Source organism: Lissotriton helveticus, chromosome 6, assembly GCF_964261635.1.
Source record: "Lissotriton helveticus chromosome 6, aLisHel1.1, whole genome shotgun sequence".
Taxonomy (NCBI): Eukaryota; Metazoa; Chordata; class Amphibia; order Caudata; family Salamandridae; genus Lissotriton; species Lissotriton helveticus.
In genome coordinates, this window is record NC_136067.1 from 1,497,242,636 (window position 1) to 1,497,267,364 (window position 24,729).

At 46.4% G+C, this 24,729-nt stretch overlaps 1 protein-coding gene across 1 annotated transcript in view; it reads right to left on the minus strand.

Annotated features, from left to right (window-relative positions):
• LOC144762755 (uncharacterized) overlaps nt 1-24,729 on the minus strand; it is an 842,179-nt gene that overhangs the window by 57,694 nt on the left and 759,756 nt on the right. The window contains exons 36-39 of the mRNA XM_078648006.1: nt 6,625-6,702; nt 3,532-3,609; nt 2,088-2,165; nt 462-539 (exon numbers count right to left, since the gene is read on the minus strand). Coding sequence (XP_078504132.1) covers nt 462-539; nt 2,088-2,165; nt 3,532-3,609; nt 6,625-6,702 — 312 coding nt within the window. The remainder of the gene's footprint in view (nt 1-461; nt 540-2,087; nt 2,166-3,531; nt 3,610-6,624; nt 6,703-24,729) is intronic.

A 24,729-nucleotide genomic window follows, 5' to 3' on the forward strand; every position in this document is an offset into this window, starting at 1 on the left:
GGCCAGTCCGGCCCTGCCCAAGTCTGTGTATCTAGAGAAGCTTAAGTAGCTGCAGGGTAGGTTCATTGAACCCTCTGCAAGCTCGTACTCGAGAACCGAGCAGGCTATGTGTCAATAAGGTCAGGATAACCCTCTGCACAGTCGTACTCGAGAACCGAGCAAAACCGTGTGTCAATAGGGTAGAGTATAATGTAGGTGTTTCAGGGCTCAGTTGGAGTCTCACCAGGTTGGTGCTGCCATCTTAGGCAGTCAAATCACACCCCACACAATGTTTTATACTCAGTAAAACTTTGTTCTGTGTTTGTGAAAAGTAGAAGTTATAAAGTTACTTCTGATATCAGAAGAAATGGAACAATCGTAACAGAGTAACAATGGTGATTATTGTGAAATGTATGTTGGAGAGTTGGTAAATGGATTTCCCTGTTAATAAGCTGTTTAGCATTAAATAATAATACACATACCCTGCATCCATCGTTATGTGTGCACCTCCTCCTTCTGTGTGTTTTTTCCCATCCACAGCACTGGCAATTTTAAAGTCTCTGAAAAAAGAATAATAATGTACAGTAATAAAGTGTATTCAAATGTCCTGTAGTTTTTCTTGTACTCATTAGCGGAACCTTTAACCATATGTTCCAATCTGATTTCAGGCAAATACTTGTTTACTGCTTAGCAAACACTAGAGATATGATCAAGTTTACTATATTTTGCAAAGTTGTAATGAACCCAAAACTAAAATCTAAAACTAAACATTTACTGCAGCAAAAGATATTTAGTGGAACAGTAAAACAACAAACAGCCCCAGAGTTTAAAAATGTAACCACATCAGCACACTATCTAATCGAAAAATAAGTTGTGCACACCCACTACCAACATAGTTTTAGAGCTCTGTGTCAGTTTCTACCTTCACTCTCTAAGAAAAAATATCAAGCGACCCAGCATACTTCATTTCCAAGACTCTTTTATACACATTTGATAACTGTTACTCTCTGCTTCAATCCAGATTTATGAAGCCACTCAGGGCCACACAAAGTGGCCTTGTAGGGTTTCATGAATATCACTTAAGGTTTGCGCCGCACATGTACCATATTGCGTGGTACAACCGTAGAGCAAAACAGGCCATAAATATGCCCCCAAGTCTGTGTGTCAAGAGAGGCATGAGTAGCCGCTGGGGAGGTTCATTGAACCCTCTGCACACTCGTACTCGAGAACCGAGCAAACAGTGTGTCAATAGGGTCAGGATAATGTAGGTTTTTCAGGCTCAGCTGGAGCCTCACCAGGTTGGAGCCGCCATCTAAGGCAGTCAAACCTCACACCACACAAATTTTGTTATTGAGCGAAACTTTGGGGCATATTACTTAGCAATAGCGATATATATCGCTAAGCAGGGTATGCGGGAATAATTTTATCGCCGCGCTACGACGATTTTTATCGCTGATACCTTGCTATCATCAAGGTTTATCTCAGAAACGATAAAAATCATTCGAAATGCGTGAATATCGCTGGAAATACAGCGATGTTCACACATTATCGTGACAATGCTCTTAGCCATGTTATCCACCTCCCATTGGATAACATGGCTAAGAACTGGTCAGGGCAGGTGTTAACTTTTGGAGATATTCGCGCTTAGCGCGAATATTTCCAAAACTACGCCTTTGTAGGTAATAGGAGATAGCGATGTTAGCGACTGTTTTCAGTTGCTAACATCTTGGCACGCCCACTTTGCATGTCATTAGCGATAATTATCGCTGACATGCAAAGTGGGCCCCTAAATGCCCGCTATCGCCTACAAGCTGTCGCTAACTGGTGTTAGCGATAGCTTGGTAATAGGGCGATAAAATTATCGCCGCTTTAGCGGGAAAAAGTCCCGCTAAAGCGGCGATAATGGCCCTTGGTAATATGCCCCTTTGTTCTGTCTTTGTGAAAGTTGAAATTATTGCTTGAGTTACTTCTGATATCAGAAGAAATGGAACAATCGTAACAGAGTAACAGTAGCGCAAAAGGAGGATATTGTGAAATGTCTGTTCTAGATTTGGTAAATGTATTTCCCTGTGAATAGGCTGTTTAGCATTAAATCATGATATACATACCCCGCATCCATCGTTATGTGTGCACCTCCTCCTTCTGTGTGTTTTTTCCCACCCAAAGCACTGGCAATGTTAAAGTCTCTGAAAAATGAATAAAAATTTACAGTAATAAAGTGTATTCAAATGTCATGTGGTTTTACTAGCACTCATTAGCTGGACCTCTAACCATATGTTCCATTATAATTTCAGGCACATAATTGTTTACTGCTCAACAAGTATTACGTGTACTCATTAGCAGAACCTCTAACCGTATTTTCCATTATGATTTGAGGCAAATAATTGTTTACTACTTAGCTAACACTAGAGACATGATCCAGTTTACTATATTTTGCAAAGTTGTAATGAACCCAAAACTAAAATCTAAAACTGTACGTTTATTGCAGCAAAGGATATTTAGTGGAACAGCAAAACACCAAACAGCCCCAGTTTAAAAATGTAACCACATCAGCAAACTACCTAATCGAAAATGGAGCCTGTGCGCACCCACTACCAAAATACAGTTTAAAAGCTCTATGTCAGTTTCTACTTTCACTCTCTGAGAAAAATATCAAGCGACTCAACATTCTTCATTTTCAAGACTCTTTTATGCAGATTTGATAACTGCTGCTCTCGGCTTCAATCCAGATTTACAAAGCCACTCAGGGCCACAGAAAGTGGCCTCGCACGGTTTTCATAAATCTCACTTAAGGTTTGCGCCGCACATGTACCATCTTGCGTGGTGCAAACTTGATGCAAAACTGGTCATAAATATGGATGTATGACGTTACAACGCAGGCTATTACAACGCCTGCCTTTACAACGCGGTTTTTACATCGCATACCATTACAACGCATAGCGCTTTTGGGTGCTGGATAGTGAATAGTTTAATTTACTATTCCAACTCCAGTCCCCGTGGACACTAGGGAAGGTTATTGGATAGTAAATTAACCTATTCCCTATCCTAGAGCGCCCCCCAGAGCAATGCGTTGTAATAGTTTGCGTTGTAATGACCGCGTTGTAATGGTAGTGCGTTGTAAAAGTTTCGTTGTAAGTGATGTTTACCCATAAATATGCCCCAAATCTGTGTGTCACGAGAGGCATGAGTAGCCACTGGGGAGGTTCATTGAACCCTCTGCACACTCGTACTCAAGAACCGAGCAGGCTGTGTGTCAATAGGGTCGAGATAATGTAGGTTTTTCAGGCTCAGCTGGAGCCTCACCAGGTTGGAGCCGCCATCTAAGGCAGTCAAACCTCCCACCACACAATTTTTGTTATTGAGTGAAACTTTGTTCTGTCTTTGTGAAAGTTCAAGTTATTGCTTGAGTTACTTCTGATATCGGAAGAATTGAACAATTGTAACAGAGTAATAACAGCGCTAGAGGAGGTTATTGTAAAATGCCTGTCATAGATTTAGTAAATGTATTTCCCTGTGAATAGGCTGTTTAGCATTAAATCATGATATACATACCCTGCACCCATCATCATCTGTGCATCTCCTCCTTCTGTGTGTTTTTTCCCGCCCAAAGCACCGGCAATTTTAAAGTCTCTGAAAAATGAATAAAAATGAACAGTAATAAAGTGCATTAAAATGTCCTGTAGTATTACTTGTACTCATTAGCGGAACCTTTAACCATATGTTCAATTATAATTTCAGGCACATATTTTTTTACTGCTTAGCAAACACTAGAGACATGATCCAGTTTACTATAGTTTGCACAGTTGTAATGAACCCAATAATTAAAATCTAAAACTAAATGTTTAATGCAGCAAAGCATATTTACCGGAACAGCAAAACATCAACCAACTACAGAGTCTTAAAATGTAACCACATCTGCACACTATCTAATCGAAAAATAAGTCTGTGCGCACCCACTACCAGAATTGAGTTTTAGAGCTCTCTGTCAGTTTCTACCTTCACTCTCTAAGAAAAATATCAAGCGACCCAGCATACTTCATTTTCAAGACTCTTTTATGCAGATTTGATAACTGCTGCTCTCTGCTTCAATCCAGATTTATGAAGCCACTCAGGGCCACACAAAGTGGGCTAGTAGGGTTTCATGAATATCACTTAAGGTTTGCGCCGCACATGTACTATGTTGCGTGCTGCAAACGTGATGTAAACAAGGTCATAAATATGCCCCCAAGTCTGTGTATCAAGAGAGGCAGAGGTTCATTGAACCCTCTGCACACTCGTACTCGAGAACCAAGCAACCCGTGTGTCAATAGGGCCAGGATAATGTAGGTTTTTCAGGCTCAGCTGGAGCCTCACCAGGTTTGGGGCCGCCATCCTAGGCGGTCAAACCTCACACCAAATAATTGATATTGAGAGAAACTTTGTTCTGTCTTTGTGAAAGTTAAAGTTATTGCTTGAGTTACTTCTGATGTCAGTAGAAATGAAACAATCATAATAGATGAACAATAGTGCCGCAGGGGCAGGCGAGGTCCGAAGAGCACAGAGGGGGGGCAGTGGTAGGACAGTTGCTTACCCTACTTGGGGACACTTATCTACCACGAACAAGGGGATATCCTGGAAGGGAACATTGGGAAAGCTATCAGGGGGACCAAAGCCAACTTCGTCTGGGAATCCTTGCCACTATCAGTGGCGGGCCGTGTGGCGCTTCTTAAAATGGCGACTTTGCCGCACCTGTTATACTTCTTCAAGGCCCTACCAATCTGGATACCAGCAACATATTTTAAGCAGCTCAGGACAATGGTCACATCGTTTCTATGGGGTAAGGGCAGACGCAGGGTGGCCCTCAATATACTCATGAGACCCCGTGCAGAAGAGGGGCTAGCGGTTCCGGAATACGAAATGTATTATCTAGAAGCTCAATTTCAGTGGCTAACACAATGGGTGGCCAGGGCCCCCAGGTCTGAGGAAGAGGCCGGGGAAGTATGGGATCCCCTTTTGGTGCTGTCCCGCATAGTGCTGCGACTCCCACTTGGGGCAACGCCCCTCACTCTGGAGTTTACTACGGCGCGGAAATGCTGGAATAGGTACCTGCGGAGGGCGGCTATTAAGTGCCCTTATGTGCCTGAAATCCCACTGAAGATGTGCAGGGCCCTGCCGCATGGGGGTAATTGGCGGAGGTTGGAGACCTGGGAACAGCAGGGGCTGGCGACACTGGGAGACCTCTACGAAGAGGGAGCCTTGATCCCGTTTGACGTGTTGAGGGACCGATATGACCTGCCAGGAGGGGATTTCCTTCAATATACTGCCCTCACGGCAGCCATCAGGAAGCATTGGAACATGGGCCTCACTGGGCCGCCTACTTCTATGGGGTGCCAATACATGGTGATGGCGGCGAGCACCATAAAGGCGGCGACATGTCTTTCTAGACGCATGGCGCTAGAATCCTTATCCCCAATGACGGCCCTGAAGCGCCAATGGGAAGAGGACTTGGGGAGTGACATCCCAGATAGAGCATGAAGCGAGATAGTAGAGAGGGCCTGGAAAAGTACGAGAAACACAAGGTTCCAGTTGGTACACTTTCACATCCTCCACAGGGCGTACCTCACACCAGCCCGGTTACATAGGTATTTTCCGACCCAACCAGCGGCCAGCCCAAGATGCGCAGCAGACGAAGCAGATTTTAAACACATGCTATGGGACTGCCCATTTCTTGACAACTTTTGGGAGGAGGTGACAACTGTATTGATAGACCTTACTGATAGGGACTTAAATCTCTCCATGGCGCATTGTATCCTACATTGGTTTCCCCACACCTCAAAGAAGACAATCACTAGCAGATGTATCGATTTGGGGTTCCTCTTGGCCAAAAGAACCACCCATTGGAAAGCGAAAAAGGGCCCCAGCATAACTAGGTGGAAGGCAGAATTGCAAAAGTGGGCCGAATGTGAGGGTACTACTCGATTACAAATTGCACATTGAACGAGCAGCGAGAGGGCGCTGGAGAGGGCGAGGGCGTGGGAGAGGTTGGTTATGGCACTTAAGACCCCTGAGGAGGATGGAGATGATGCCCCGGGAGATGTCCCCGTGGTGGCCGTTGATTAACAAACAATCAGGTTTGACTGCAACTCATCATGTCAGTCCGCAGCTGTTACTGATGCTTGGGAGAGATGTCCGGCCCTGTGGCGACTATAACCGTCCTGATGCACTATGAGCTTAAGTTCTTAGCTCTCCAGAATACCGGGGCGTGCCCTTGCATGACACGCCTGGGAGGGTGGGGGAGAGGGGGAGGCTGGAGGTTAGTTGAAGTTGGGGGCATGGTTAGTTGAGAGTAATCAGTTGAATAATGCCCATATATGAACTGCGTCACGTCCAAGGTGGGAAGAGGGCAGAACAGAGGTCAAGACTTACCTACACAGGGGATCCTGTATAGTGGCTAATGGCTACGGAGAATGTGTTAAATGAATTTGATTGTTTTGGCCCATTATTGGGCGCTGTACATGACTCTGATGCAAAACAATAAAACATGTTTTTTTTTAAAACAGATGAACAATAGCACCAGAGAAGGATATTGTGAAATGTCTGTTATAGATTTGGTAAATGTATTTCCCTGTGAATAGGCTGTTTAGCATTAAATCATGATATACATACCCTGCACCCATCATTATCTGTACACCTCCTCCTTCTGTGTGTTTTTTCTCACCCATAGCACCGCCAATTTTAAAGTCCCTGAAAAATGAATAAAGTGTATTCAAATGTCCTATAGTATTACTTGTACTCATTAGCGGAACCTCTAACCGTATGTTCCATTATGATTTCAGGAAAATAATTGTTTACTGCTTAGCAAACACTAGAGACATAATCCAGTTTACAATATTTTGCTAAATTGTAATGAACCAAATAACAAAAATCTAAAACTGAACGCTTAATGCAGCAAAGCATATTTAGCGGAGCATCAAAACATCAAACAGCCTTAGAGTCTTAAAATGTAACCACATCAGCACACTATCTAATCGAAAAATAAGTCTGTGCGCACCCACTACCAAAATAGAGTTTAAGGGCCAGGATGTACAACCTTTTTTGAGGCTGCAGACGGGAGATCGACCCGTTTGGGACCGCAAAAAAGGTTGCAGGCATGTACAAATGCAAATACTAACTCGCTAATTAGCGTTTGCGACTTCGGCTATTAGGAAGGGGCGTCCCTTCCCAAAAGCGAGTCACCATGCCATGTACTGTTGTTTTGCGACCGCATTTGTGGCCGCAAAACACTCGCAGTTTACCACCTACTTCAAGTAGGTGGTAACCCACTCGCAAATAGGAATGGGTTCACAGGGGACCCCTTCCTCTTTGTGAATGGGTGCATACATATTTTTTAAGGGCAGTCAGAGGTCCCAGGGACGACTGCCTGCCCTTAAGAAATGAAACTGAATAGTTTCATTTTTCTTTTTTAAATGCCTCCTGTTTTCTTTTAAGAAAAAGGGCTGCATTTAAAAAAAAAACTGCTTTATTTGAAAGCAGTCACAGACATGGTGGTGTGTTGACTCCAGCAGGCTACCATCCCTGGGAGTGCTAGCCATTCCCAATGGGGTCGCAAATTGCGACAGCCTCATTAATATTCATGAGACATGCAATTTGTGACCCCATTGGGAATCGCAAACAGTGTCTGAGACACTGTTGTACATTAAATTTAGCGAGTTTCAATTTGTGACTCGCTAAACTTAATGGTCGTTCTGCCGGGCATTAGGGATGTCCAAGGTGTCCAGTTGGCGGCCCCTGAGGCCATAGCTGCCAGCTTCGCGAGGTATTATGCCGATCTTTATGCCCCCCGCGAGGTCCTCTCTGCGGAGGATATAGACACATTTTTGGCAGATCTCCCGCCGCGCGCCCTCCCAGAGGAGGCCAGGGATCGGCTGGACCTTCCCCTCTCTTTGGAGGAACTGGGCACGGCACTTGGGGAATTGAACACCGGCAAAGCCCCGGGGCCGAACGGATTTCCGTGCGAGTTTATGAAGACCTTTCACATCCAGCTGGAGGGGCGCTACCAGTTGGCACTGGAGGCGGCCAGGGAGAGTGGACTCCTACCAGCGGATTGGCGACACGCAGAAATTGTTGTTTTCTGTAAGCCAGGGAGGCCCCCGGAACAGCATTCTTCGTACAGACCGATTTCCCTCTTAAATTTCGAGGCGAAAATATTGGCCAAGGCCTTGGCCAACCGCCTTCTCCCGTACATCACTGACTTAGTACACCCTGACCAGGCGGGGTTCATGCCCCATAGAGCAACTCGGCACAACATTCGCCGGGCGCAGGTGGTGGTAGAGACAGCCCGGGCCGCCGGGATCCCAACGGCGCTCCTCCTGGCAGATATCGACCGAGCCTTTGACTCGCTCAGCTGGGTGTACCTTAGGGCACTGCTGTCCCGCCTCAATCTCGGGCCGGTCTTCCTCTCGTACTTGAGCTTGCTCTATACGGACCTGACCGCGTCGGTGCGGGTGGCGGGAGCGGCGTCCGAGTCCTTCCCCATCGGACGGGGCACCAGGCAGGGATGCCCTCTCTCCCCCTACCTATTCGCCCTGGCCATGGAGCCTCTGGCGGCGTGGGTGAGGATGGATGCGCAACTCCGGGGACTGGAATGGGACATGGGCCCCTCCGACCGCATTGCGCTCTACGCCGACGATGTCCTGTTCTTCCTCACGGACCTCAATAGGTCCGGACCCAGGGTCCTGGAGATAATGAAAATCTTCGGGGAGGTTTCGGGATTGTATCTGAATGTGCAGAAGTCCAAGCTGTGGGCTCTGGGCGGCGGGGACGGGCCGGGTGATTGGGCCTTGACACTGCAGAGCGCGGTGGGGGGCCTCAAGTACCTGGGTATCTTTCTTACAGATGTTCCAGACTTGGCATGGGAGCGCAATGTGGTGCCTGTGTGGGACAGGGTGCGTTCGGACATAAAAACCTGGTCCAGAATGCCGCTGAACATATATGGCCGGTCGGCGATCTTTAAAATGGTGGCCCTGCCGCGCCTTCTATACCACTTGCAGAACCACCCATACCCCATTGCCCCGCAGTGGTTTCGCCAAGTGAACGCCGCCCTAAGTCAGTTCCTTTGGGCTGGGGGAGTGGCGAGAGTGGCTCTCCGCACCTGCTTTCTTTCTACGTACTGCGGGGGCCTGGCCACCTCAGACATTTTATCATACTATCAGGCGGCGCACCTGCTGGTGCTCAACGACTGGTGGTATGGGGATCGGGGTGACCCGACTTATGCCCTGGAGCGGTACCTGATGGATCCAGATACGGTCCACACCATTCTTTATTCGGCAGCTATCAGGAAACGACTCCCCATGGTCACTCAGGTGGTCTTCCGGGTGTGGCGCGCTGCCTTGCGCCGCATGGGATGGTGGAATAGATTGACGGGGGAGACCCCGCTGTGGCAGAACGGCCGTCTCCCGGAACTGGCGTCCCTACGGGGATTCAGGGGCTGGGATGATATCGGTATCTCCACGCTCGGCAGCGTCCTGAGGGGCACCACCCTTAAGTCTTTCCAGATGTTGCGGGAGGAATACGACATGCCCAAAACTCAATTCTTTAAATATTTGCAACTACGCCATGCACTATCTCCCTCCCTGGTGGGCTTGGAATCTCTGCCCGAGTTCAGCCCCCTGGAGGCCAAGGTGTTCATGGGGGAACTAGAGGAGAAAAAGATTTCCAATATATACCGAACTCTGGTCACGCACTGTTCCTCCTCTCTTGATGGGTTACGTACTGCATGGGAGAGAGATCTTGGGGCGTTCGAGGAAGAGGACTGGAGAGAGGCCCTGGAGGCCCCTAAGGGGGCAGCCATTGCGATGCGCCTCCGCTTTATTCAGTTTAAATACTTACATAGGGCCTACTTTACCAGAGAGCGGTTGTGGAAAGCAGGTTTGATTGCCTCCCCCGAATGCTTGAGATGTGGCCGGGCGGTTGGAACGTTTGTCCATACTGTGTGGTCATGTGCGAACCTGGCCAGGTACTGGGTGGGGGTCTGGGACTGTTTGACTGAGGTTCTGGGCTGGGACCTTCCCCGAACACCGCAGCTTGGCTTGCTTCATGTTATGGAACAGGTGGGGGGCAACATTTACAAGCGTCACTTACTGGTCCTGGGCCTTACTGTAGCCAAGCGGGACATAGCCAGGGCCTGGAAGGACCCCAGGGCCCCTTTGTTGGAGGTTTGGAGACGAGGATTGGACTTTTGCATGGGACTTGAGCGCCCGATCTTTGAGGCCAGGGGATGCCCCCGGAAACATATTAAGATATGGAAAAGATGGGCGGAATACAGGGGACTGTGGCTGGAATCACCGATGGCCCAGGACACTGGGGAAGACCTTTAACTACTGTACCCGGGGCGACAGGGAGTACGCACACTGGCTATTATTATTTTCTATGCCTTGTGATTAGCAGACACTGGGTGGAGGGCGGGGTTGGGTCAGGGGAGTTAGGGAGTTGGGGGGTTGGGTGTTTAATGCAATAATGCTTGTACTGAATGCATATCCTTTTTTCTATATGCTTATGCTCATTGGTCCTGCGTTGTGATGCGGGACGATGTCCTTATACTCTGTGCAATGTCAGTACTTGAAAAAAAAAAAAAATTTTGTTCTGAAAAAAAAAACTTAATGGTCGTACACCTGTCCCTTAGAACTCTATGTCAGTTTCTACATCCACTCTCTCTTTTAAGTAAACTATTTTATTGGGTTTTCCATTTTACATATCTGGTAAACATTTAGATCACAGTAATCATACACCCATTGTTTCACAACTTCACATTTACCATTAATGCTCTGACATGGAGATATATAGAAGGGAGTTCAAGTTGGCAGGTTAGCCACAGCTTATGTGGTTGGGAGATGTAATCTGAGTTTCCCGGAATGGTGTAATACCCAATGGTATAGATCTTGAACGTGTGCGCGCTGGGGTAGGTCTGTTTATCGTTAACCAGGTGATCAAACTGGGAATTCAGTGATGGGAAATTAATTATATATAGGGGGTGGGTGGGGTGCGTAATGTTTTCATGGGGTTATGTCACTGGCCTTGAGTCTTGGCTTGCGTTAAGTATTGCTGTGGTGTGGTTATACCCTGGATTCCAGGTAGGGGTATGAGGTTGAGTGTTGCCTGGGGACAGTGTTACGTTGGAGCTACTTGGGTTTCAATTCCATGCTGTAGGAATCCCTGGAGGAGCTCGGCCCATTCTGCGGAGATGCGTCGGCGGCATGCAGCTTGTACCTCTTCATTTCTCAGTGCTTCCTCCTCCTCCGCTGTGCCCCACTTATAGACTGCTCCTGACCAGGCTGCTATTGGGGGTCACTCAGGGGAACACCAGTGCATGGCAATTCCATGCTTCGCTAACAGAAGGGCCAGGGAAACAAACCACGTCTGTGTTTTATAGCGTTTCTGGCGGCGGAACATGCAGAGCGTGCAGGCTTCCCATTGGATTATGTTGGGTATCCCCGTGACCTCCCGCAGCCTAGTGTGAATTGCATCTCAGTATGGTTGTATGGTGGGACAGCTCCAGACATATGCTGGAAAGTAGCACCAGGAGTATTACAGCGAGAACAGATAAATTGTGTCTTGATAATATCGCTGGAGCCGCTCTGGTGTGAGGTATGCTCTGTGTAGGAAATTGAACTGAATGTTTTTAAATCTTGCATTTCGGGATATTTTCTTGGGATACTCTAGGGCGACTTCCCATTCCTTGTCATGAGTGCCCTCTCTATTTCTGCTTCCCACGTTTTCCGGAGCCGGGTGAGCGGCATTACCGTAAGCTCCCGGATGGCTTTGTATAGCCAGTTGATTAAGTGTCGTCCTTGTCCCATATTGAGAATTGTGTGAAGGACTCGTTCCCTATCCGATAGGGCCCAAAGTTGCTGGCAGTCTGCGACCAACTGTCTGTGTAGGAGAAATTGTCCTTGCGGGAGCCCGGTATCCTCTGCCAGGCAGTCAAAGGTGAGCAACTGACCGTCCTCGAATAGAGAAGTGATCTTATGAAGCAAACGGTCTGGCCATGGCGGCAACGTTTGGGCTGTGAAATGTTTATTTTCCTCATGGTAGACCTGCCAGTGGTAGTAGCAGAGTATATAGCTGTGTTCCACATGAGAGGCTGTGGATTCTGTGCATACACGATTTTGCCACTGTCACTTGCAGTGTGTATGATACTTCTTCTCGAGCAGTGGGGAGAAGCAGGCGCCGTATTGCTGGAAGTGTCAGGGGACCCACCTCCAAGCTGGTCTCCTCCACCCTGCATCCAGCTGTCCAGCGAGACGGACACTGTAATTGAGCTGCCAGGAAGTATGCCTCAAATTTTGGGGCTCCAATCCTCCTTGCGTTGTTGGTAACTACAACTTTTTCAGGGCCACTCTGCGTCGACCTGTGTTCCAAATTAGAGAAGTGAGCAGGGAGTTTCGTTCCCGGAAAAATGAGCACGGAGGGATGATCTGCAGATTTGCGAAGTGGTAGAGGAGTCATGGCACTATGATAATCTTCACTAGGGCTATTCTGCTGATCGGGGCCAACGGCAGGGTTGTCCAGAAACCAGTTTGGGCCTGTATCCCCGCCACTGCCTTACGAAGGTTGCCCTCGTATAAGTCTGTGGGGGAGTGGTAGAGTTGGATTCCAAGATACCGGGGGGCCTGCGCACTTCAGCCTAGTTCTACATTACCAATATTAACCTCTTGTGGGGGAAGGTCAGAGCTTAGGGGTTATATTGTGGATTTCACCCAGTTGACCTTTAGGCCCGGTGCTACTTCAAAGTCTGCAAGTATCTCCCAGATGGGTGCATGGCACATTGTGATATCACGCACCTATAACAGTAAATCATCAGCATAAAAGGACACGCTGTGTACTATGTCTGCTATAGGGATGCCCCACTCTGTCCCCCTTTCCCGGAGGCGAATCACCAGTGGTTCAATTGCTAGAGCGAACAGGAGTGGGGAGAGCGGGCACCCCTGATGTGTGCCCCGTGCTATCGGGAACAGTGCGGAGATATGACGGCTGAATCGCATATGGGTCGATAATTTCGTATATAGAAGTCTTGTATATGCTGACAGCGTAGGGCCAACACCTAAATGGTGGTAAATAAATAATTAATTACCGGTACTATTTTTGAATACATTAATAAAACAGATAGCTCAATAAATAAGAGGCAAGATCCGATGTATCTGAGTCGAACGGGCTTTATTCAGGCATAAGGGAAGGGACAGGATCGGAACAGCCTGAAATAGAATGGCACGAGTGGCAGCTGCAACGTTTCATCAACAGTACATGATATATATAGTAAAACATCACAATTACATTACATACAGTAGGCGTAACTAGTGACAAGCGTAAGATAAGAACACATGGGCGTGAAAAGAAGGCGTGCACAGGGCGTGCACGTAGACATGTGATGAAAACGTCACAGAAGTGTCATAAAGTGGGTGGATACATAGAGGGGGCTACCTGAGCAGCTGGAACCTTTAACCTAGTGGTGCGCGCAAACGGGCTATGACGTGTGACTGGGAGAACTGGGGGCTATGACTTCTGCACTAGAAGAGGAGACGAAAGTCTGCGATGTCAGGACGACATGTACCTATAGCATATCTGGTATCTTGTGTTTATAAGTACATGTTGATAGAATCTAAAAGTTATCAGGGCAAAGGCTACTTGACACTAAGGCTGGTGCATGCATATATTCTACGTGTATTGCGTGTGCTATGAATCTTCTATGAATATTAATACAGTAATTCTCTTGCATGGAGACAGAAAGACTAGACTATAGCTGAAGCTGTTTATGTGGTTCAGTAGCTTAGGAATGTGAAGACGGAGAGCTGAACTGATAACTAGAGGCATAACATATTCTTGGCAGACAGGCAGGCAGAGCCAGGCCGGGCACCGCGCTGTGCGGCAGGAAGTAAGTGAAGGGTCAGGGATGCAGGTGGGGGCTGCATCGCTCCTCGGAGTGGGTTCAGGAGACTGGAGCTTGAATCTGGTGTCCGGGCCCTTTTGAGGCCTAGAAACGGGGACAATTCAATAAATTAACGTGCATAATGTAAAACGTGGGCAACATAGGCCTAATACTCGTTGCTTTCATGAGAACTGGAAACTGGCATACTAACGTTGGACACAACTATAATTGCGTCTTTAATCGATCATAGGGGGATACATGCATATCGATCATGTACATATAACATAGGATGGGGAACACGTAGGCACACATGACAAGGCAAAATTCTATTTTCCTCATTCCCTCCTTGTGCCCTACGTTTCCATCAGGAAACATCAATATTCATGATACCATCTATCTGTTCATATAGCATCATTTGCTCGTCTCGAATTGTCTTGGAACGGGACTTAGGACTAGGAATACAAGAGGTAGCACACAAGCCGCAAATCGCAGGGCCACATTGTAAACATAGGCAGCAACTGAATATGATCATTACTGCTATACCTAGAAATGACAATACTTTCCATCCCCAGGCAGATACTATACTCCAGAGCCAACCGGACCATGTCCAGGTGCCTGGATTCTGGTGTAACTGATGGGCAATTTTATGAAGTCTGGTTATAGCTGAATAAACAGACGGTGCGTTATTAGGAATAAAAATGCAGCAACTAGATCCGATGACTCTACAAGCTCCTCCCCTGTCGGCCAGTATGACGTCAAGGACGAGACGATTTTGGAGCACGACAAATCTCATAGCAGATTGCTCTTCAGTTAAGTTACCTAGAGCGGAAGTAGTCTCATTCACTACTGCTTCAAGGGTTCTGGTTAGCCTACGTATTAACTTACTATTCTGGACAGGACCTATGAAGAAAAAGAAACCTTTATTGAAGTCTTGATACTGTTCTAAGGCAGTTTCAGTTTGATCGACAATTGGGGACTCAGTCTCCCTTCTATGTCTAACGTGTACTAGATGTGTGTTTCTGTGATAATCGGATGGGGCTAGAAAAACGGGTGGCAGTAGGAAGGCAATGTAACATGTTCCATCCCAATCGAGGGGCAGACGTACATATGCGGTCTGGCCACATACAAAATATGAATGACGTGAGGCTTTGAAAATAGATTTCCCACTGTCACTATACTCGACCACAGTAGTACAATCACTATGACCTACATGTGCGGAACCATTCTTTCTGACACATAATTCACCTTTCACGGGTAGAACTGAAATAGCAGGCAAATCTGGAGTAGTCTCGGACTGAACATTCAAAACCATGAAATTCGAGGAATAATTACCTAGATCATATACTTCATTTTCTAGATCTAACCCTGTTCTATGGGAAGGACCTTCCTTGTCTGGAAAACATGTCTGATTCAGAAGAAACATATCATTTGAGGATGACGTTAACGTGGACCATGCTCCACACGAACCATTATGTGAAAACGGATAGGGAAAGAGTGGCAGAACTCCCTTCGGTGTCTGGAAAGGGGGGAGTCGACCACACACCCAACAATTAGTGGCATTGCTGGTCTGGTGTGAATAGTGTAACATACGGATAAAAGTATTGTTGCGCATGGCAAGACGATAGGATAACTCGTGAGGAGGCAGGTCACTAAAAGTGTGCTCTACTGTAGCATTAGAAAACATATGTACATGTGAATTAATAGGAAAACATAAATGTAAGGCATAACTTATGCAGGTAACCATAAGACTCAGAAATAACAAAAGCAATAGAGTAATAATACATCGACTTCGAAGATTCTTACAGTATCGTATTCTCTTAGAGTTTTGACTAACTCTCTCACTGTGTGGGTCTATCTCATACATGTCAGGAACCTGTCTAACCGTTTCACCCGAGAGGGACTTAGACAATTAAACTGGCTGACTTACTAGACCTCAGTTTTTCTTTATACTCCTGCTGCGGAGTTTTCTCTAACAGGGGAAGTTTAGAGTCAGTATCTGGGCAGTCCTTGAGAACGGGGCAGTCCTTGAAAACAGTCTTTGGTTTGAGTCCATGGAATCTCTTTACATGACTGGAGTGCAACCACCCCTTCCTGCCTTCCAGCTTCACGGCAGTCCTGGTGGTTAGTAGTACAAGTCGGGGCTCCTTCCAGCGGGGCTCCAGCGGACTTGAACGATCAAAATTCCTCACGAGGACTAGGTCGCCTGGTATGACCTCGTGCGGTTTCACTTCGGTGTTGTCTGGAAAAAGCAGCGGCAACCTGTGAACGACAAGATTGTAGTGCAGACATCAAGGAGGCCAAGTAATCTGTCAGCATATTACTGTCAACATCTGTAATTGTACGTGGTCTAGGTGTACCCCACATATTTGGGGGACGACCGAACACTACCTCGAAAGGGGACAGACCTGAACGGGAGTGAGCGACCATTCTCATATAGAAAAGGGCGACTGGCAGTGCTACTATCCAATCTACGCCTTTCTCTGCGCATACTTTGGCAATGCGGATTTTCAGAGTCTGATTATGTCTCTCTACGAGACCGGGTGCTTCAGGGTGTCGTACACAGTGGAACTTCCACTGGTACCCTAACAGAAGAGATACTTATTTCATGAGCTCGGATGAGAATGGCTGGCCGTTATCTGAATACACGACCCTAGGCAATCCATAGCGGGGGAAAAACTCACGAACCAACTGCCTGGCAGTGGTCGCAGCGGTGTAATCTGGGACTGGATATGCTTCTGTCCACCTGGACAAAGCGCATACAACTACGAGGACATACTTGAAACCTCGACATCGCTCCATCTGAATATAATCCATCTGGAGGACTTCAAAAGGGTGGTCAGGAGGATGGAATCCACCTTGTTCCACCGGGACACCTTTACCTGGATTGAACTGACAACAAATCATACAGGTACGCACTTTCTGTTTGGCTGCTGCTCGTAAATGCTTGTTAAACCAAAGGTTCTGAATACTGTCTAACATGGCTTTTTCTCCTAAATGTGCTGGACTATGTGCGGTGTTAATAATGACTTGAACCATAGAGTCGGGGAGAAACCATGTGGCTTTTCCCTTCGTCAACCATCCTTGATCTGTCTGGACCCCTCCTTGTTCGGACCATTTCCTCTGGGGTAGCATGTGACTGTATATCTAGTACGTCTTGTGTAGGGTCCTTAACTGTCATACAAGTAGCCTGATCTGGAATGTCTGTCTGTGTCGTGTTAACTGGAATATCTGGAGTCTGAGCTGTGAGCTTGGCTGTTCGATCTGCCAGGTTGTTACCCTGGGAAATGATGTCAGTGACTTTAGTATGTGCCTTGCACTTCATGATAGCGATAGCTGTCGGTAACTGTATTGCTTCTAACAGAGCTTGAATGAGGGGGCCATGCTGAATCTTGGTTCCATGAGAAGTCATAAAACCTCTTTCTTGCCAGAGCACTCCAAAGTCGTGTACGACTCCGAATGCATAACGTGAATCTGTGTATATGTTTACTTTCAGGTTCTTGGCTCGTATGCAGGCTTGGGTCAGAGCGACAAGCTCTGCTGCTTGAACAGACAGGGTGTCAATACGATGTGTTTCTATAACTTCGGTTTCAGTAGTCACTGCATACGCGGCTACTAGTTCTCCTGTACTTGTTCTCATACATGAACCATCCACATAAAGTGTCAGGTCGGGATCAGGTAATGCAATGTCTGTCAAGTCTTGTCTTGGCTTTGTCATGGTGTTAACAACTTCCACACAGTCATGTGTGGCAGGATTTGGGGTAACTGACGGTAACAGTGTAGCTGGATTTAAAATGTTGCAGCGTCTGATTTCTATGTGTGGCTGAAACAGTGTCAGTTCATAACCTGTTAAACGTGCAATTGTCAAGTGCTGAGTCTGTGTTCGGTTTAAAAGAACTTCCACGGAGTGTGGAACTTGTACTGTCAGGGAATGTCCTAACACTATGGAATCACTTTGTCTGATAGCTAGAGCTGTGGCTGCGACTGACTTGAGGCACGCAGGCAGCGCCTGGGCCACTGGATCTAATGTGCTAGAGAAATAAGCACAGGGCTTGTATTGTCCTGCTTGATCTTGTGTGAGAACAGATAATGCAGTACCATCATGTTCAGTGACAAAAAGTGTAAAAGGCTTACTGTAGTTTGGTGTTGCTAGAACAGGTGCTTGGCATAAAGCTTTCTTTAACTCATTGAAAACAAGTGTGTGTTCTTGGGTCCAAGGGAGGACAGTCGATACGGCTGCCTCCTGTGTCGTTAACTGTATCAGTGGCTTGGCTAGAAATGCGTACTGAGGAATCCATTGTCTACAGTAAGAAGTGAGGCCGATAAAAGCTCGTACCTCCTTCTGAGTCTTGGGCTGTGGAAGATGTGCTATTAACTGGATACGGTCAGGTGTCAACTGCCTACCCCTCTTGGACAGTATGTGTCCTAGGTAGACCACTTGCTGGACACAGAATTGCAATTTGGAAGGGGACACCTTGTGCCCCATCTCGGCCAGAAAATACAAGACTGTAAGTGACGCACGTTCGCAGTCACGTTCAGAACGGGCTGTGATCAATAGATCATCGACATACTGGAGCAGGGCAGTGTCAGTTGGCATGTGAATATTGTCTAGTTGTCTTTTAAGTGCTTGACCTATAAATACTAGGGCTTTCTGTGAAACCTTGAGGAGCTCGTGTGAATTTATAGCTCCTTCCATTTAAACAGAATCCGAAAAGGAACTGGCTGTCTGAATGAATGGGGACACTAAAGAATGCGTTCTTGAGATCAATAACAGTGAAGAACGTAGCTTCGGAATCAATGGCAGTCAATAGGGAAGAAATATCTGGAACCACAGGGTACTGGGGTATGATACATTTATTAAGTTCTCGAAGGTCAATCACTAATCGATAAACTGGAGGTGCATTTGGATCAGTACGTTTCAGAATCGGAATGATAGGAGAATTACATACATTGGAGTCAGTTTCTACAACTACTCCTTGAGCAATAAGCTCGTCAATAATTTTGGATAAGGCTGCTACAGCCTCAGGGGGCAATTTGTACTGTCGGATTCGTGGTAATACAACACCTTTCTTCAGAGTAACACGATGGGGTGTGATGTGCATACAACCTACATCAGTTGGACCTTGCGCCCATAAATGCCGTGGTACATTCAATAATCTTGGATCAAAATCACGTAATACATAATGACCTTTAAAATCTCGCAGAAACAGTCGCACCCCTTCTGGGGAGCAGCATATAACTGCTCCTAATTCTTTCAGAGTCTTTATACCAAGTAAGTTCTCTGGACAGGATTTCGTTAGTAACAAGTCTGTAGTTCGGGACAATGGACCAACTTCTAGAGTAACTGGTTTCGATATTTCATTAACAATAGGCTTTCCTGAAAATCCAAGGGAAACATTTCTAGAGCCTGAGAGTGGAGCCCCTGGAACCTCGTCATGACTGATGGTAGTCCTACTTGCCCCTGTATCAATCAGAAACTTTCTGTCTTTCCCTAATACTTGACTATGTACATAGGGACCCTCTTGATCTACAGGAATCTCGATGAGAGGCAAGCCAACCTCCCTCTCTAGGCTGTTTCATGAATACTGCTGGTAATCTGGATACTCTGAGTGTGCATACTGGTACATCTGCTGTGTAACGTGCTGTGTGGCAGCTATAGGCTGCGGTACTGTAACTGTCTGTTGTGCGTTCTGCGGTGACTGGGCATTCTGCGAAACTTGTTCTTGTCTAGGCGGTTGTGGTCTCTCTTTCGTTTTACCAGTAGCTATGTTGTGTTTCAGAACTGCACATTCGTTTACATAATGACCTGGCTGTTTACAGTAATTGCAGGTCCCTTTAACGGGAGCTGCAGGATGACTGGCTTGATTCGGACCCCGCTTCTGACTGTCTTGCGGAACAGACTGTGCAACTAGTACTTTCATTTTCGTGTCTTTCATACGTCTCCTTTCATGTTCCTGCTCCTCCCTAATTCTGTTCTGGTGATACTGGAGCATCTGGAGCATTTGTGACGGAGTATTAGCTTGCCAGGTACTTTCGACTTTCAGTACTCGATTTTTAACTTGTGGACTTGAATTCTCGACTAGTTTGGTAACAAAAAGATGTGGATACGATTCACTACTTGTTTTCAGACCACTATTAATAATGAAACATTTCTCAAATCTAGAATAGAAATCACTGGTGTCTTCGTCTTGTTTCTGTTTACAGGCTGAGATGGCATCCCAATCTTCCTTTTTCGTGGCTAGTAATCTTGGCAAAACTTGTATCAGTAACTCGGGCAATGCTTTAGCTTTATCCCCAAGACCGGTACCTGGAACTCGTGTGTTATCTTCAGTCTCTAATGCGGTCCAATCTATCTTTTTCTCTCCCACCTCCCATTCTTTTTCTTTAAGTTTTTCATATATGCCCGCAGGCAACAGGACCTTTAACATTTTAATGATATCAGGATACGTGTATTCTCCCATACGGAGCATATCCTTTAATTCACGGTGGAACCCTGCTGGATCTTTATCGTGACAGGGTATTAACTTTTTCATTTCCAGAAGTTCTATTTTCGTGATAGGGGTGTAAACAAATACTCGTTCTAGACCACCCCCCTCTCCCTTAACTGGATGTACTTCTCGTAACGGATTCTGTCTGTCTATGTAGAATGATTTTCTTACTGGAGGTGGGACAGGAACAAAATGTGGATTCAGGAACGTTCTGTATTTGTGGCGCTGTTCTAGTATGACACTAATTAAATCGGTACCTAGACCTTTCCATCTGTATTGGAGTAACTCGTTCAGTACATCATGTAAAGGACCTGGATCAGAATGCTGACCCTCATACAATGTAATGAGGTGTTGGATCATATACATACCCACCAGACGCTGCTTGGCTGGGGGCAGTTTCAGAAACGTTTGGGCCACTATTTCGTCTGGAAACGTGGTAGAATCACTAGTCCATCGGACTGCTGATCGGGCTAGTTCTTGTTCATGCATTGTACTAAGCTCACTATAACCTATTTGTGATTTCAGAATTTTATCGGTAGCCTGGAATACTTGTTCAAGAGAACACTGTTCTGGTACTGGAGGAGGAAAAACTTTCTTGTAATCTAGACATGAATGTCGGTCGGAAAGTCTAGTTCTACCTACATACGCTATTCTGGAGGGATTCTCGCTGTCTACCTCTTCACTGGAAGAGTCATTCTCTTTCTCGGTTGCTCTTTTTGCTTCCTCCTTCTGGTGTATACTTATAATTTCCTTACGAATTTTCTTGTACATACTTTCTATACTACCTAGCGTCTTGTGTTTTCCCTCGGCTATGTTGTCACTCCACTTAGTCAGACCTTTCATCTCGTCTTTGTCTTTATCAGGATAATCTTGTTCTCTTATTAAACAGTTAATCAAGAACTGTAAAATCATATGTTGAATCTCGGCTTTTCTGTGTGCCATAGCTTCGTGAATACTTCCTGGATTCTCTCCTGTACGGACAAAACGATATATTCTGTCTAGATGATCCTTCATGTCGGGCAGGGTGACCAAAAAGTTGGCAACCCGTCTTAAACGTACTGAATATAATACCATGTGATCTTCGCCTGGGACTGGATCATATATACAGTCGGTAAGAAGTCTCTTGAGGTCTGCGTATGTAGCCACCTTTGGCGTACGCTGTAACGCTGCGTCTCGCGGCGTCAGTCGTCTTACTTGAGGCGGGGTGATAGGAGCACCTCCCCCCGCTGCTCCTGAACTAGAATCGTCAATTAATACTGTACGTGCTGGTAAAGTGACTGGCAAAACGGGTACATTTACTGTGGGCTGGTCCGGGGGCACTGGCACATTAACTTGACCCCCGGGACCAGTGGCTGGAGGAACAGGAATTACATTATTTACAGGATGCGGAGGGTGAGCAGGCGGAATATGATTTGCATATTCTGGGACTGTATCGTCCAAGTAGGACGAAAGAAAAATTTCAGCTGCGGTCGGTTTGTGACGTAGCTTAATCGGGACCAATGGTGGCGGTAAATTACAGGGTGCTTCCGGGGTTGCCTTCGGCAAGCCCTCGGCAAGAAGAGGATACATACCTTTAATAAGGGCATTTCTCTGTCTGTCTGACTGTTCTGCTCTAACTCGTTCACCTTCTTCAATTAATTCCCTTTCTTGGGCTTTTTCTGAGGATTCCCTACTTAATTCTGCTTTTCTGAATTCTTTTTCGGTTCTTCTATGAGATTCTTTGCGCCATAACTCGATGGCATCTTTCTGGGACTGTCTGGCTTTCTCTTTCAATAATGCTTCTTCTACTCGCATGATGCACTTGGCATCCCATGTACCTGATACAGGCCATCTATATTTCTCTTCAAGATGTTTGGTGTAATCCACCCATAAGTCTAGATATAATATGGCATTTAAACCATGCTTGTGATACATAAAATGTCCAGGACTGTCCCTAGGAGGGACAGGAACTGGTTCTTCGAGTAACCCCTTTCTGGTTCTGATCTGACGTAATTTCGAGAACAGAGGCATGGCTGAATTATACTTGCGAACACAATACACAATAATCACAGTAATGAAATGGCAAACAAATCACTCATACCACGACATAGAAATACATTAATAACAGTTCGAACAGAATTCTACCTGATACACTGAAAACATAACACTTGAATTTCTCGAGAACGGACCTACTAGAATTACTGGATGCACTGCTAAAACAGTACAGAACATACCGGTCTCATAAAGAGACACGTCATACCGTATCCACCTAGGTGAATACTTCAGACTGGATCTGTGTACCCAAACCCATCGGACCAGGAACAAACTAATGATCCTGTCTAGATACTTCCCCCGCAACGGTACTCACCGGGAAGCAGAAACTGAAGGCCTCGGACTGGACTGGACTGCTACGACGTCTGACTACGAACTTCGGACTTCAGGAACAGGTGGGCCTCCGGATACCTCGGACCTTGCTCTCTCGGCTTGGGCTCTGGTCGGGACGAACCGCATTCCACACCGCCTCGTCTGGATGCCGGACCGCAGTTTCCGTCTCCTCCGTGGGCCTGAGGGAGACTTGAAGCAGAAATATCTGCACGTGCACGGTAGAGTTCCGTCACGGCTGTAGAAGGGTCAGGGGGCCTGCGTTACATCGCCGGCGCGTGGGGAAGGGGCTCGTCCCTGTTCGGGCGCCATTTATGTGGTAAATAAATAATTAATTACCGGTACTATTTTTGAATACATTAATAAAACGGATAGCTCAATAAATAAGAGGCAAGATCCGATGTATCTGAGTCGAACGGGCTTTATTCAGGCATAAGGGAAGGGACAGGATCGGAACAGCCTGAAATAGAATGGCACGAGTGGCAGCTGCAACGTTTCATCAACAGTACATGATATATATAGTAAAACATCACAATTACATTACATACAGTAGGCGTAACTAGTGACAAGCGTAAGATAAGAACACATGGGCGTGAAAAGAAGGCGTGCACAGGGCGTGCACGTAGACATGTGATGAAAACGTCACAGAAGTGTCATAAAGTGGGTGGATACATAGAGGGGGCTACCTGAGCAGCTGGAACCTTTAACCTAGTGGTGCGCGCAAACGGGCTATGACGTGTGACTGGGAGAACTGGGGGCTATGACTTCTGCACTAGAAGAGGAGACGAAAGTCTGCGATGTCAGGACGACATGTACCTATAGCATATCTGGTATCTTGTGTTTAGAAGTACATGTTGATAGAATCTAAAAGTTATCAGGGCAAAGGCTACTTGACACTAAGGCTGGTGCATGCATATATTCTACGTGTATTGCGTGTGCTATGAATCTTCTATGAATATTAATACAGTAATTCTCTTGCATGGAGACAGAAAGACTAGACTATAGCTGAAGCTGTTTATGTGGTTCAGTAGCTTAGGAATGTGAAGACGGAGAGCTGAACTGATAACTAGAGGCATAACATATTCTTGGCAGACAGGCAGGCAGAGCCAGGCCGGGCACCGCGCTGCGCGGCAGGAAGTAAGTGAAGGGTCAGGGATGCAGGTGGGGGCTGCATCGCTCCTCGGAGTGGGTTTAGGAGACTGGAGCTTGAATCTGGTGTCCGGGCCCTTTTGAGGCCTAGAAACGGGGACAATTCAATAAATTAACGTGCATAATGTAAAACGTGGGCAACATAGGCCTAATACTCGTTGCTTTCATGAGAACTGGAAACTGGCATACTAACGTTGGACACAACTATAATTGCGTCTTTAATCGATCATAGGGGGATACATGCATATCGATCATGTACATATCACATAGGATGGGGAACACGTAGGCACACATGACAAGGCAAAATTCAATTTTCCTCACGGGAACAGTGCGGAGATATGACGGCTGAATCGCATATGGGTCGATAATTTCGTATATAGAAGTCTTGTATATGCTGACAGCGTAGGGCCCACACCTATTCGTCGCAGCACCTTAAATAAATATGGCCAGGTCAGTGTCAAAGGCTTTCTCCAGGCCCAGGACTAGGCAAGCCATGCGGGCACATCAATCCTTTGCCCAGTCCTGGACGTGACACAGCTGGTGGATATTATGGGGCGTATTTCGGGCTGGCATGAACCCGCATTTATCCGGGTGTATCAATGTCTTCTACCTCCACTCTATAAGAAAAATGTCAAGCGACACAACGTACTTCATTTTCAAAACTCTTTTGCGCAGATTTGATAACTGCTGCTCTCTGCTTCACTCCAGATTTATAAAGACACTCAGGGCCACACAAAGTGGCCTTGTGTGGTTTCATAAATCTTACTTAAGGTTTGCAACACACATGTCAAACAGAAGGAGAGGATGGACAGAGTGCTGAAACGTTTCAGACACTCACCCCGGTCACAGATCTGG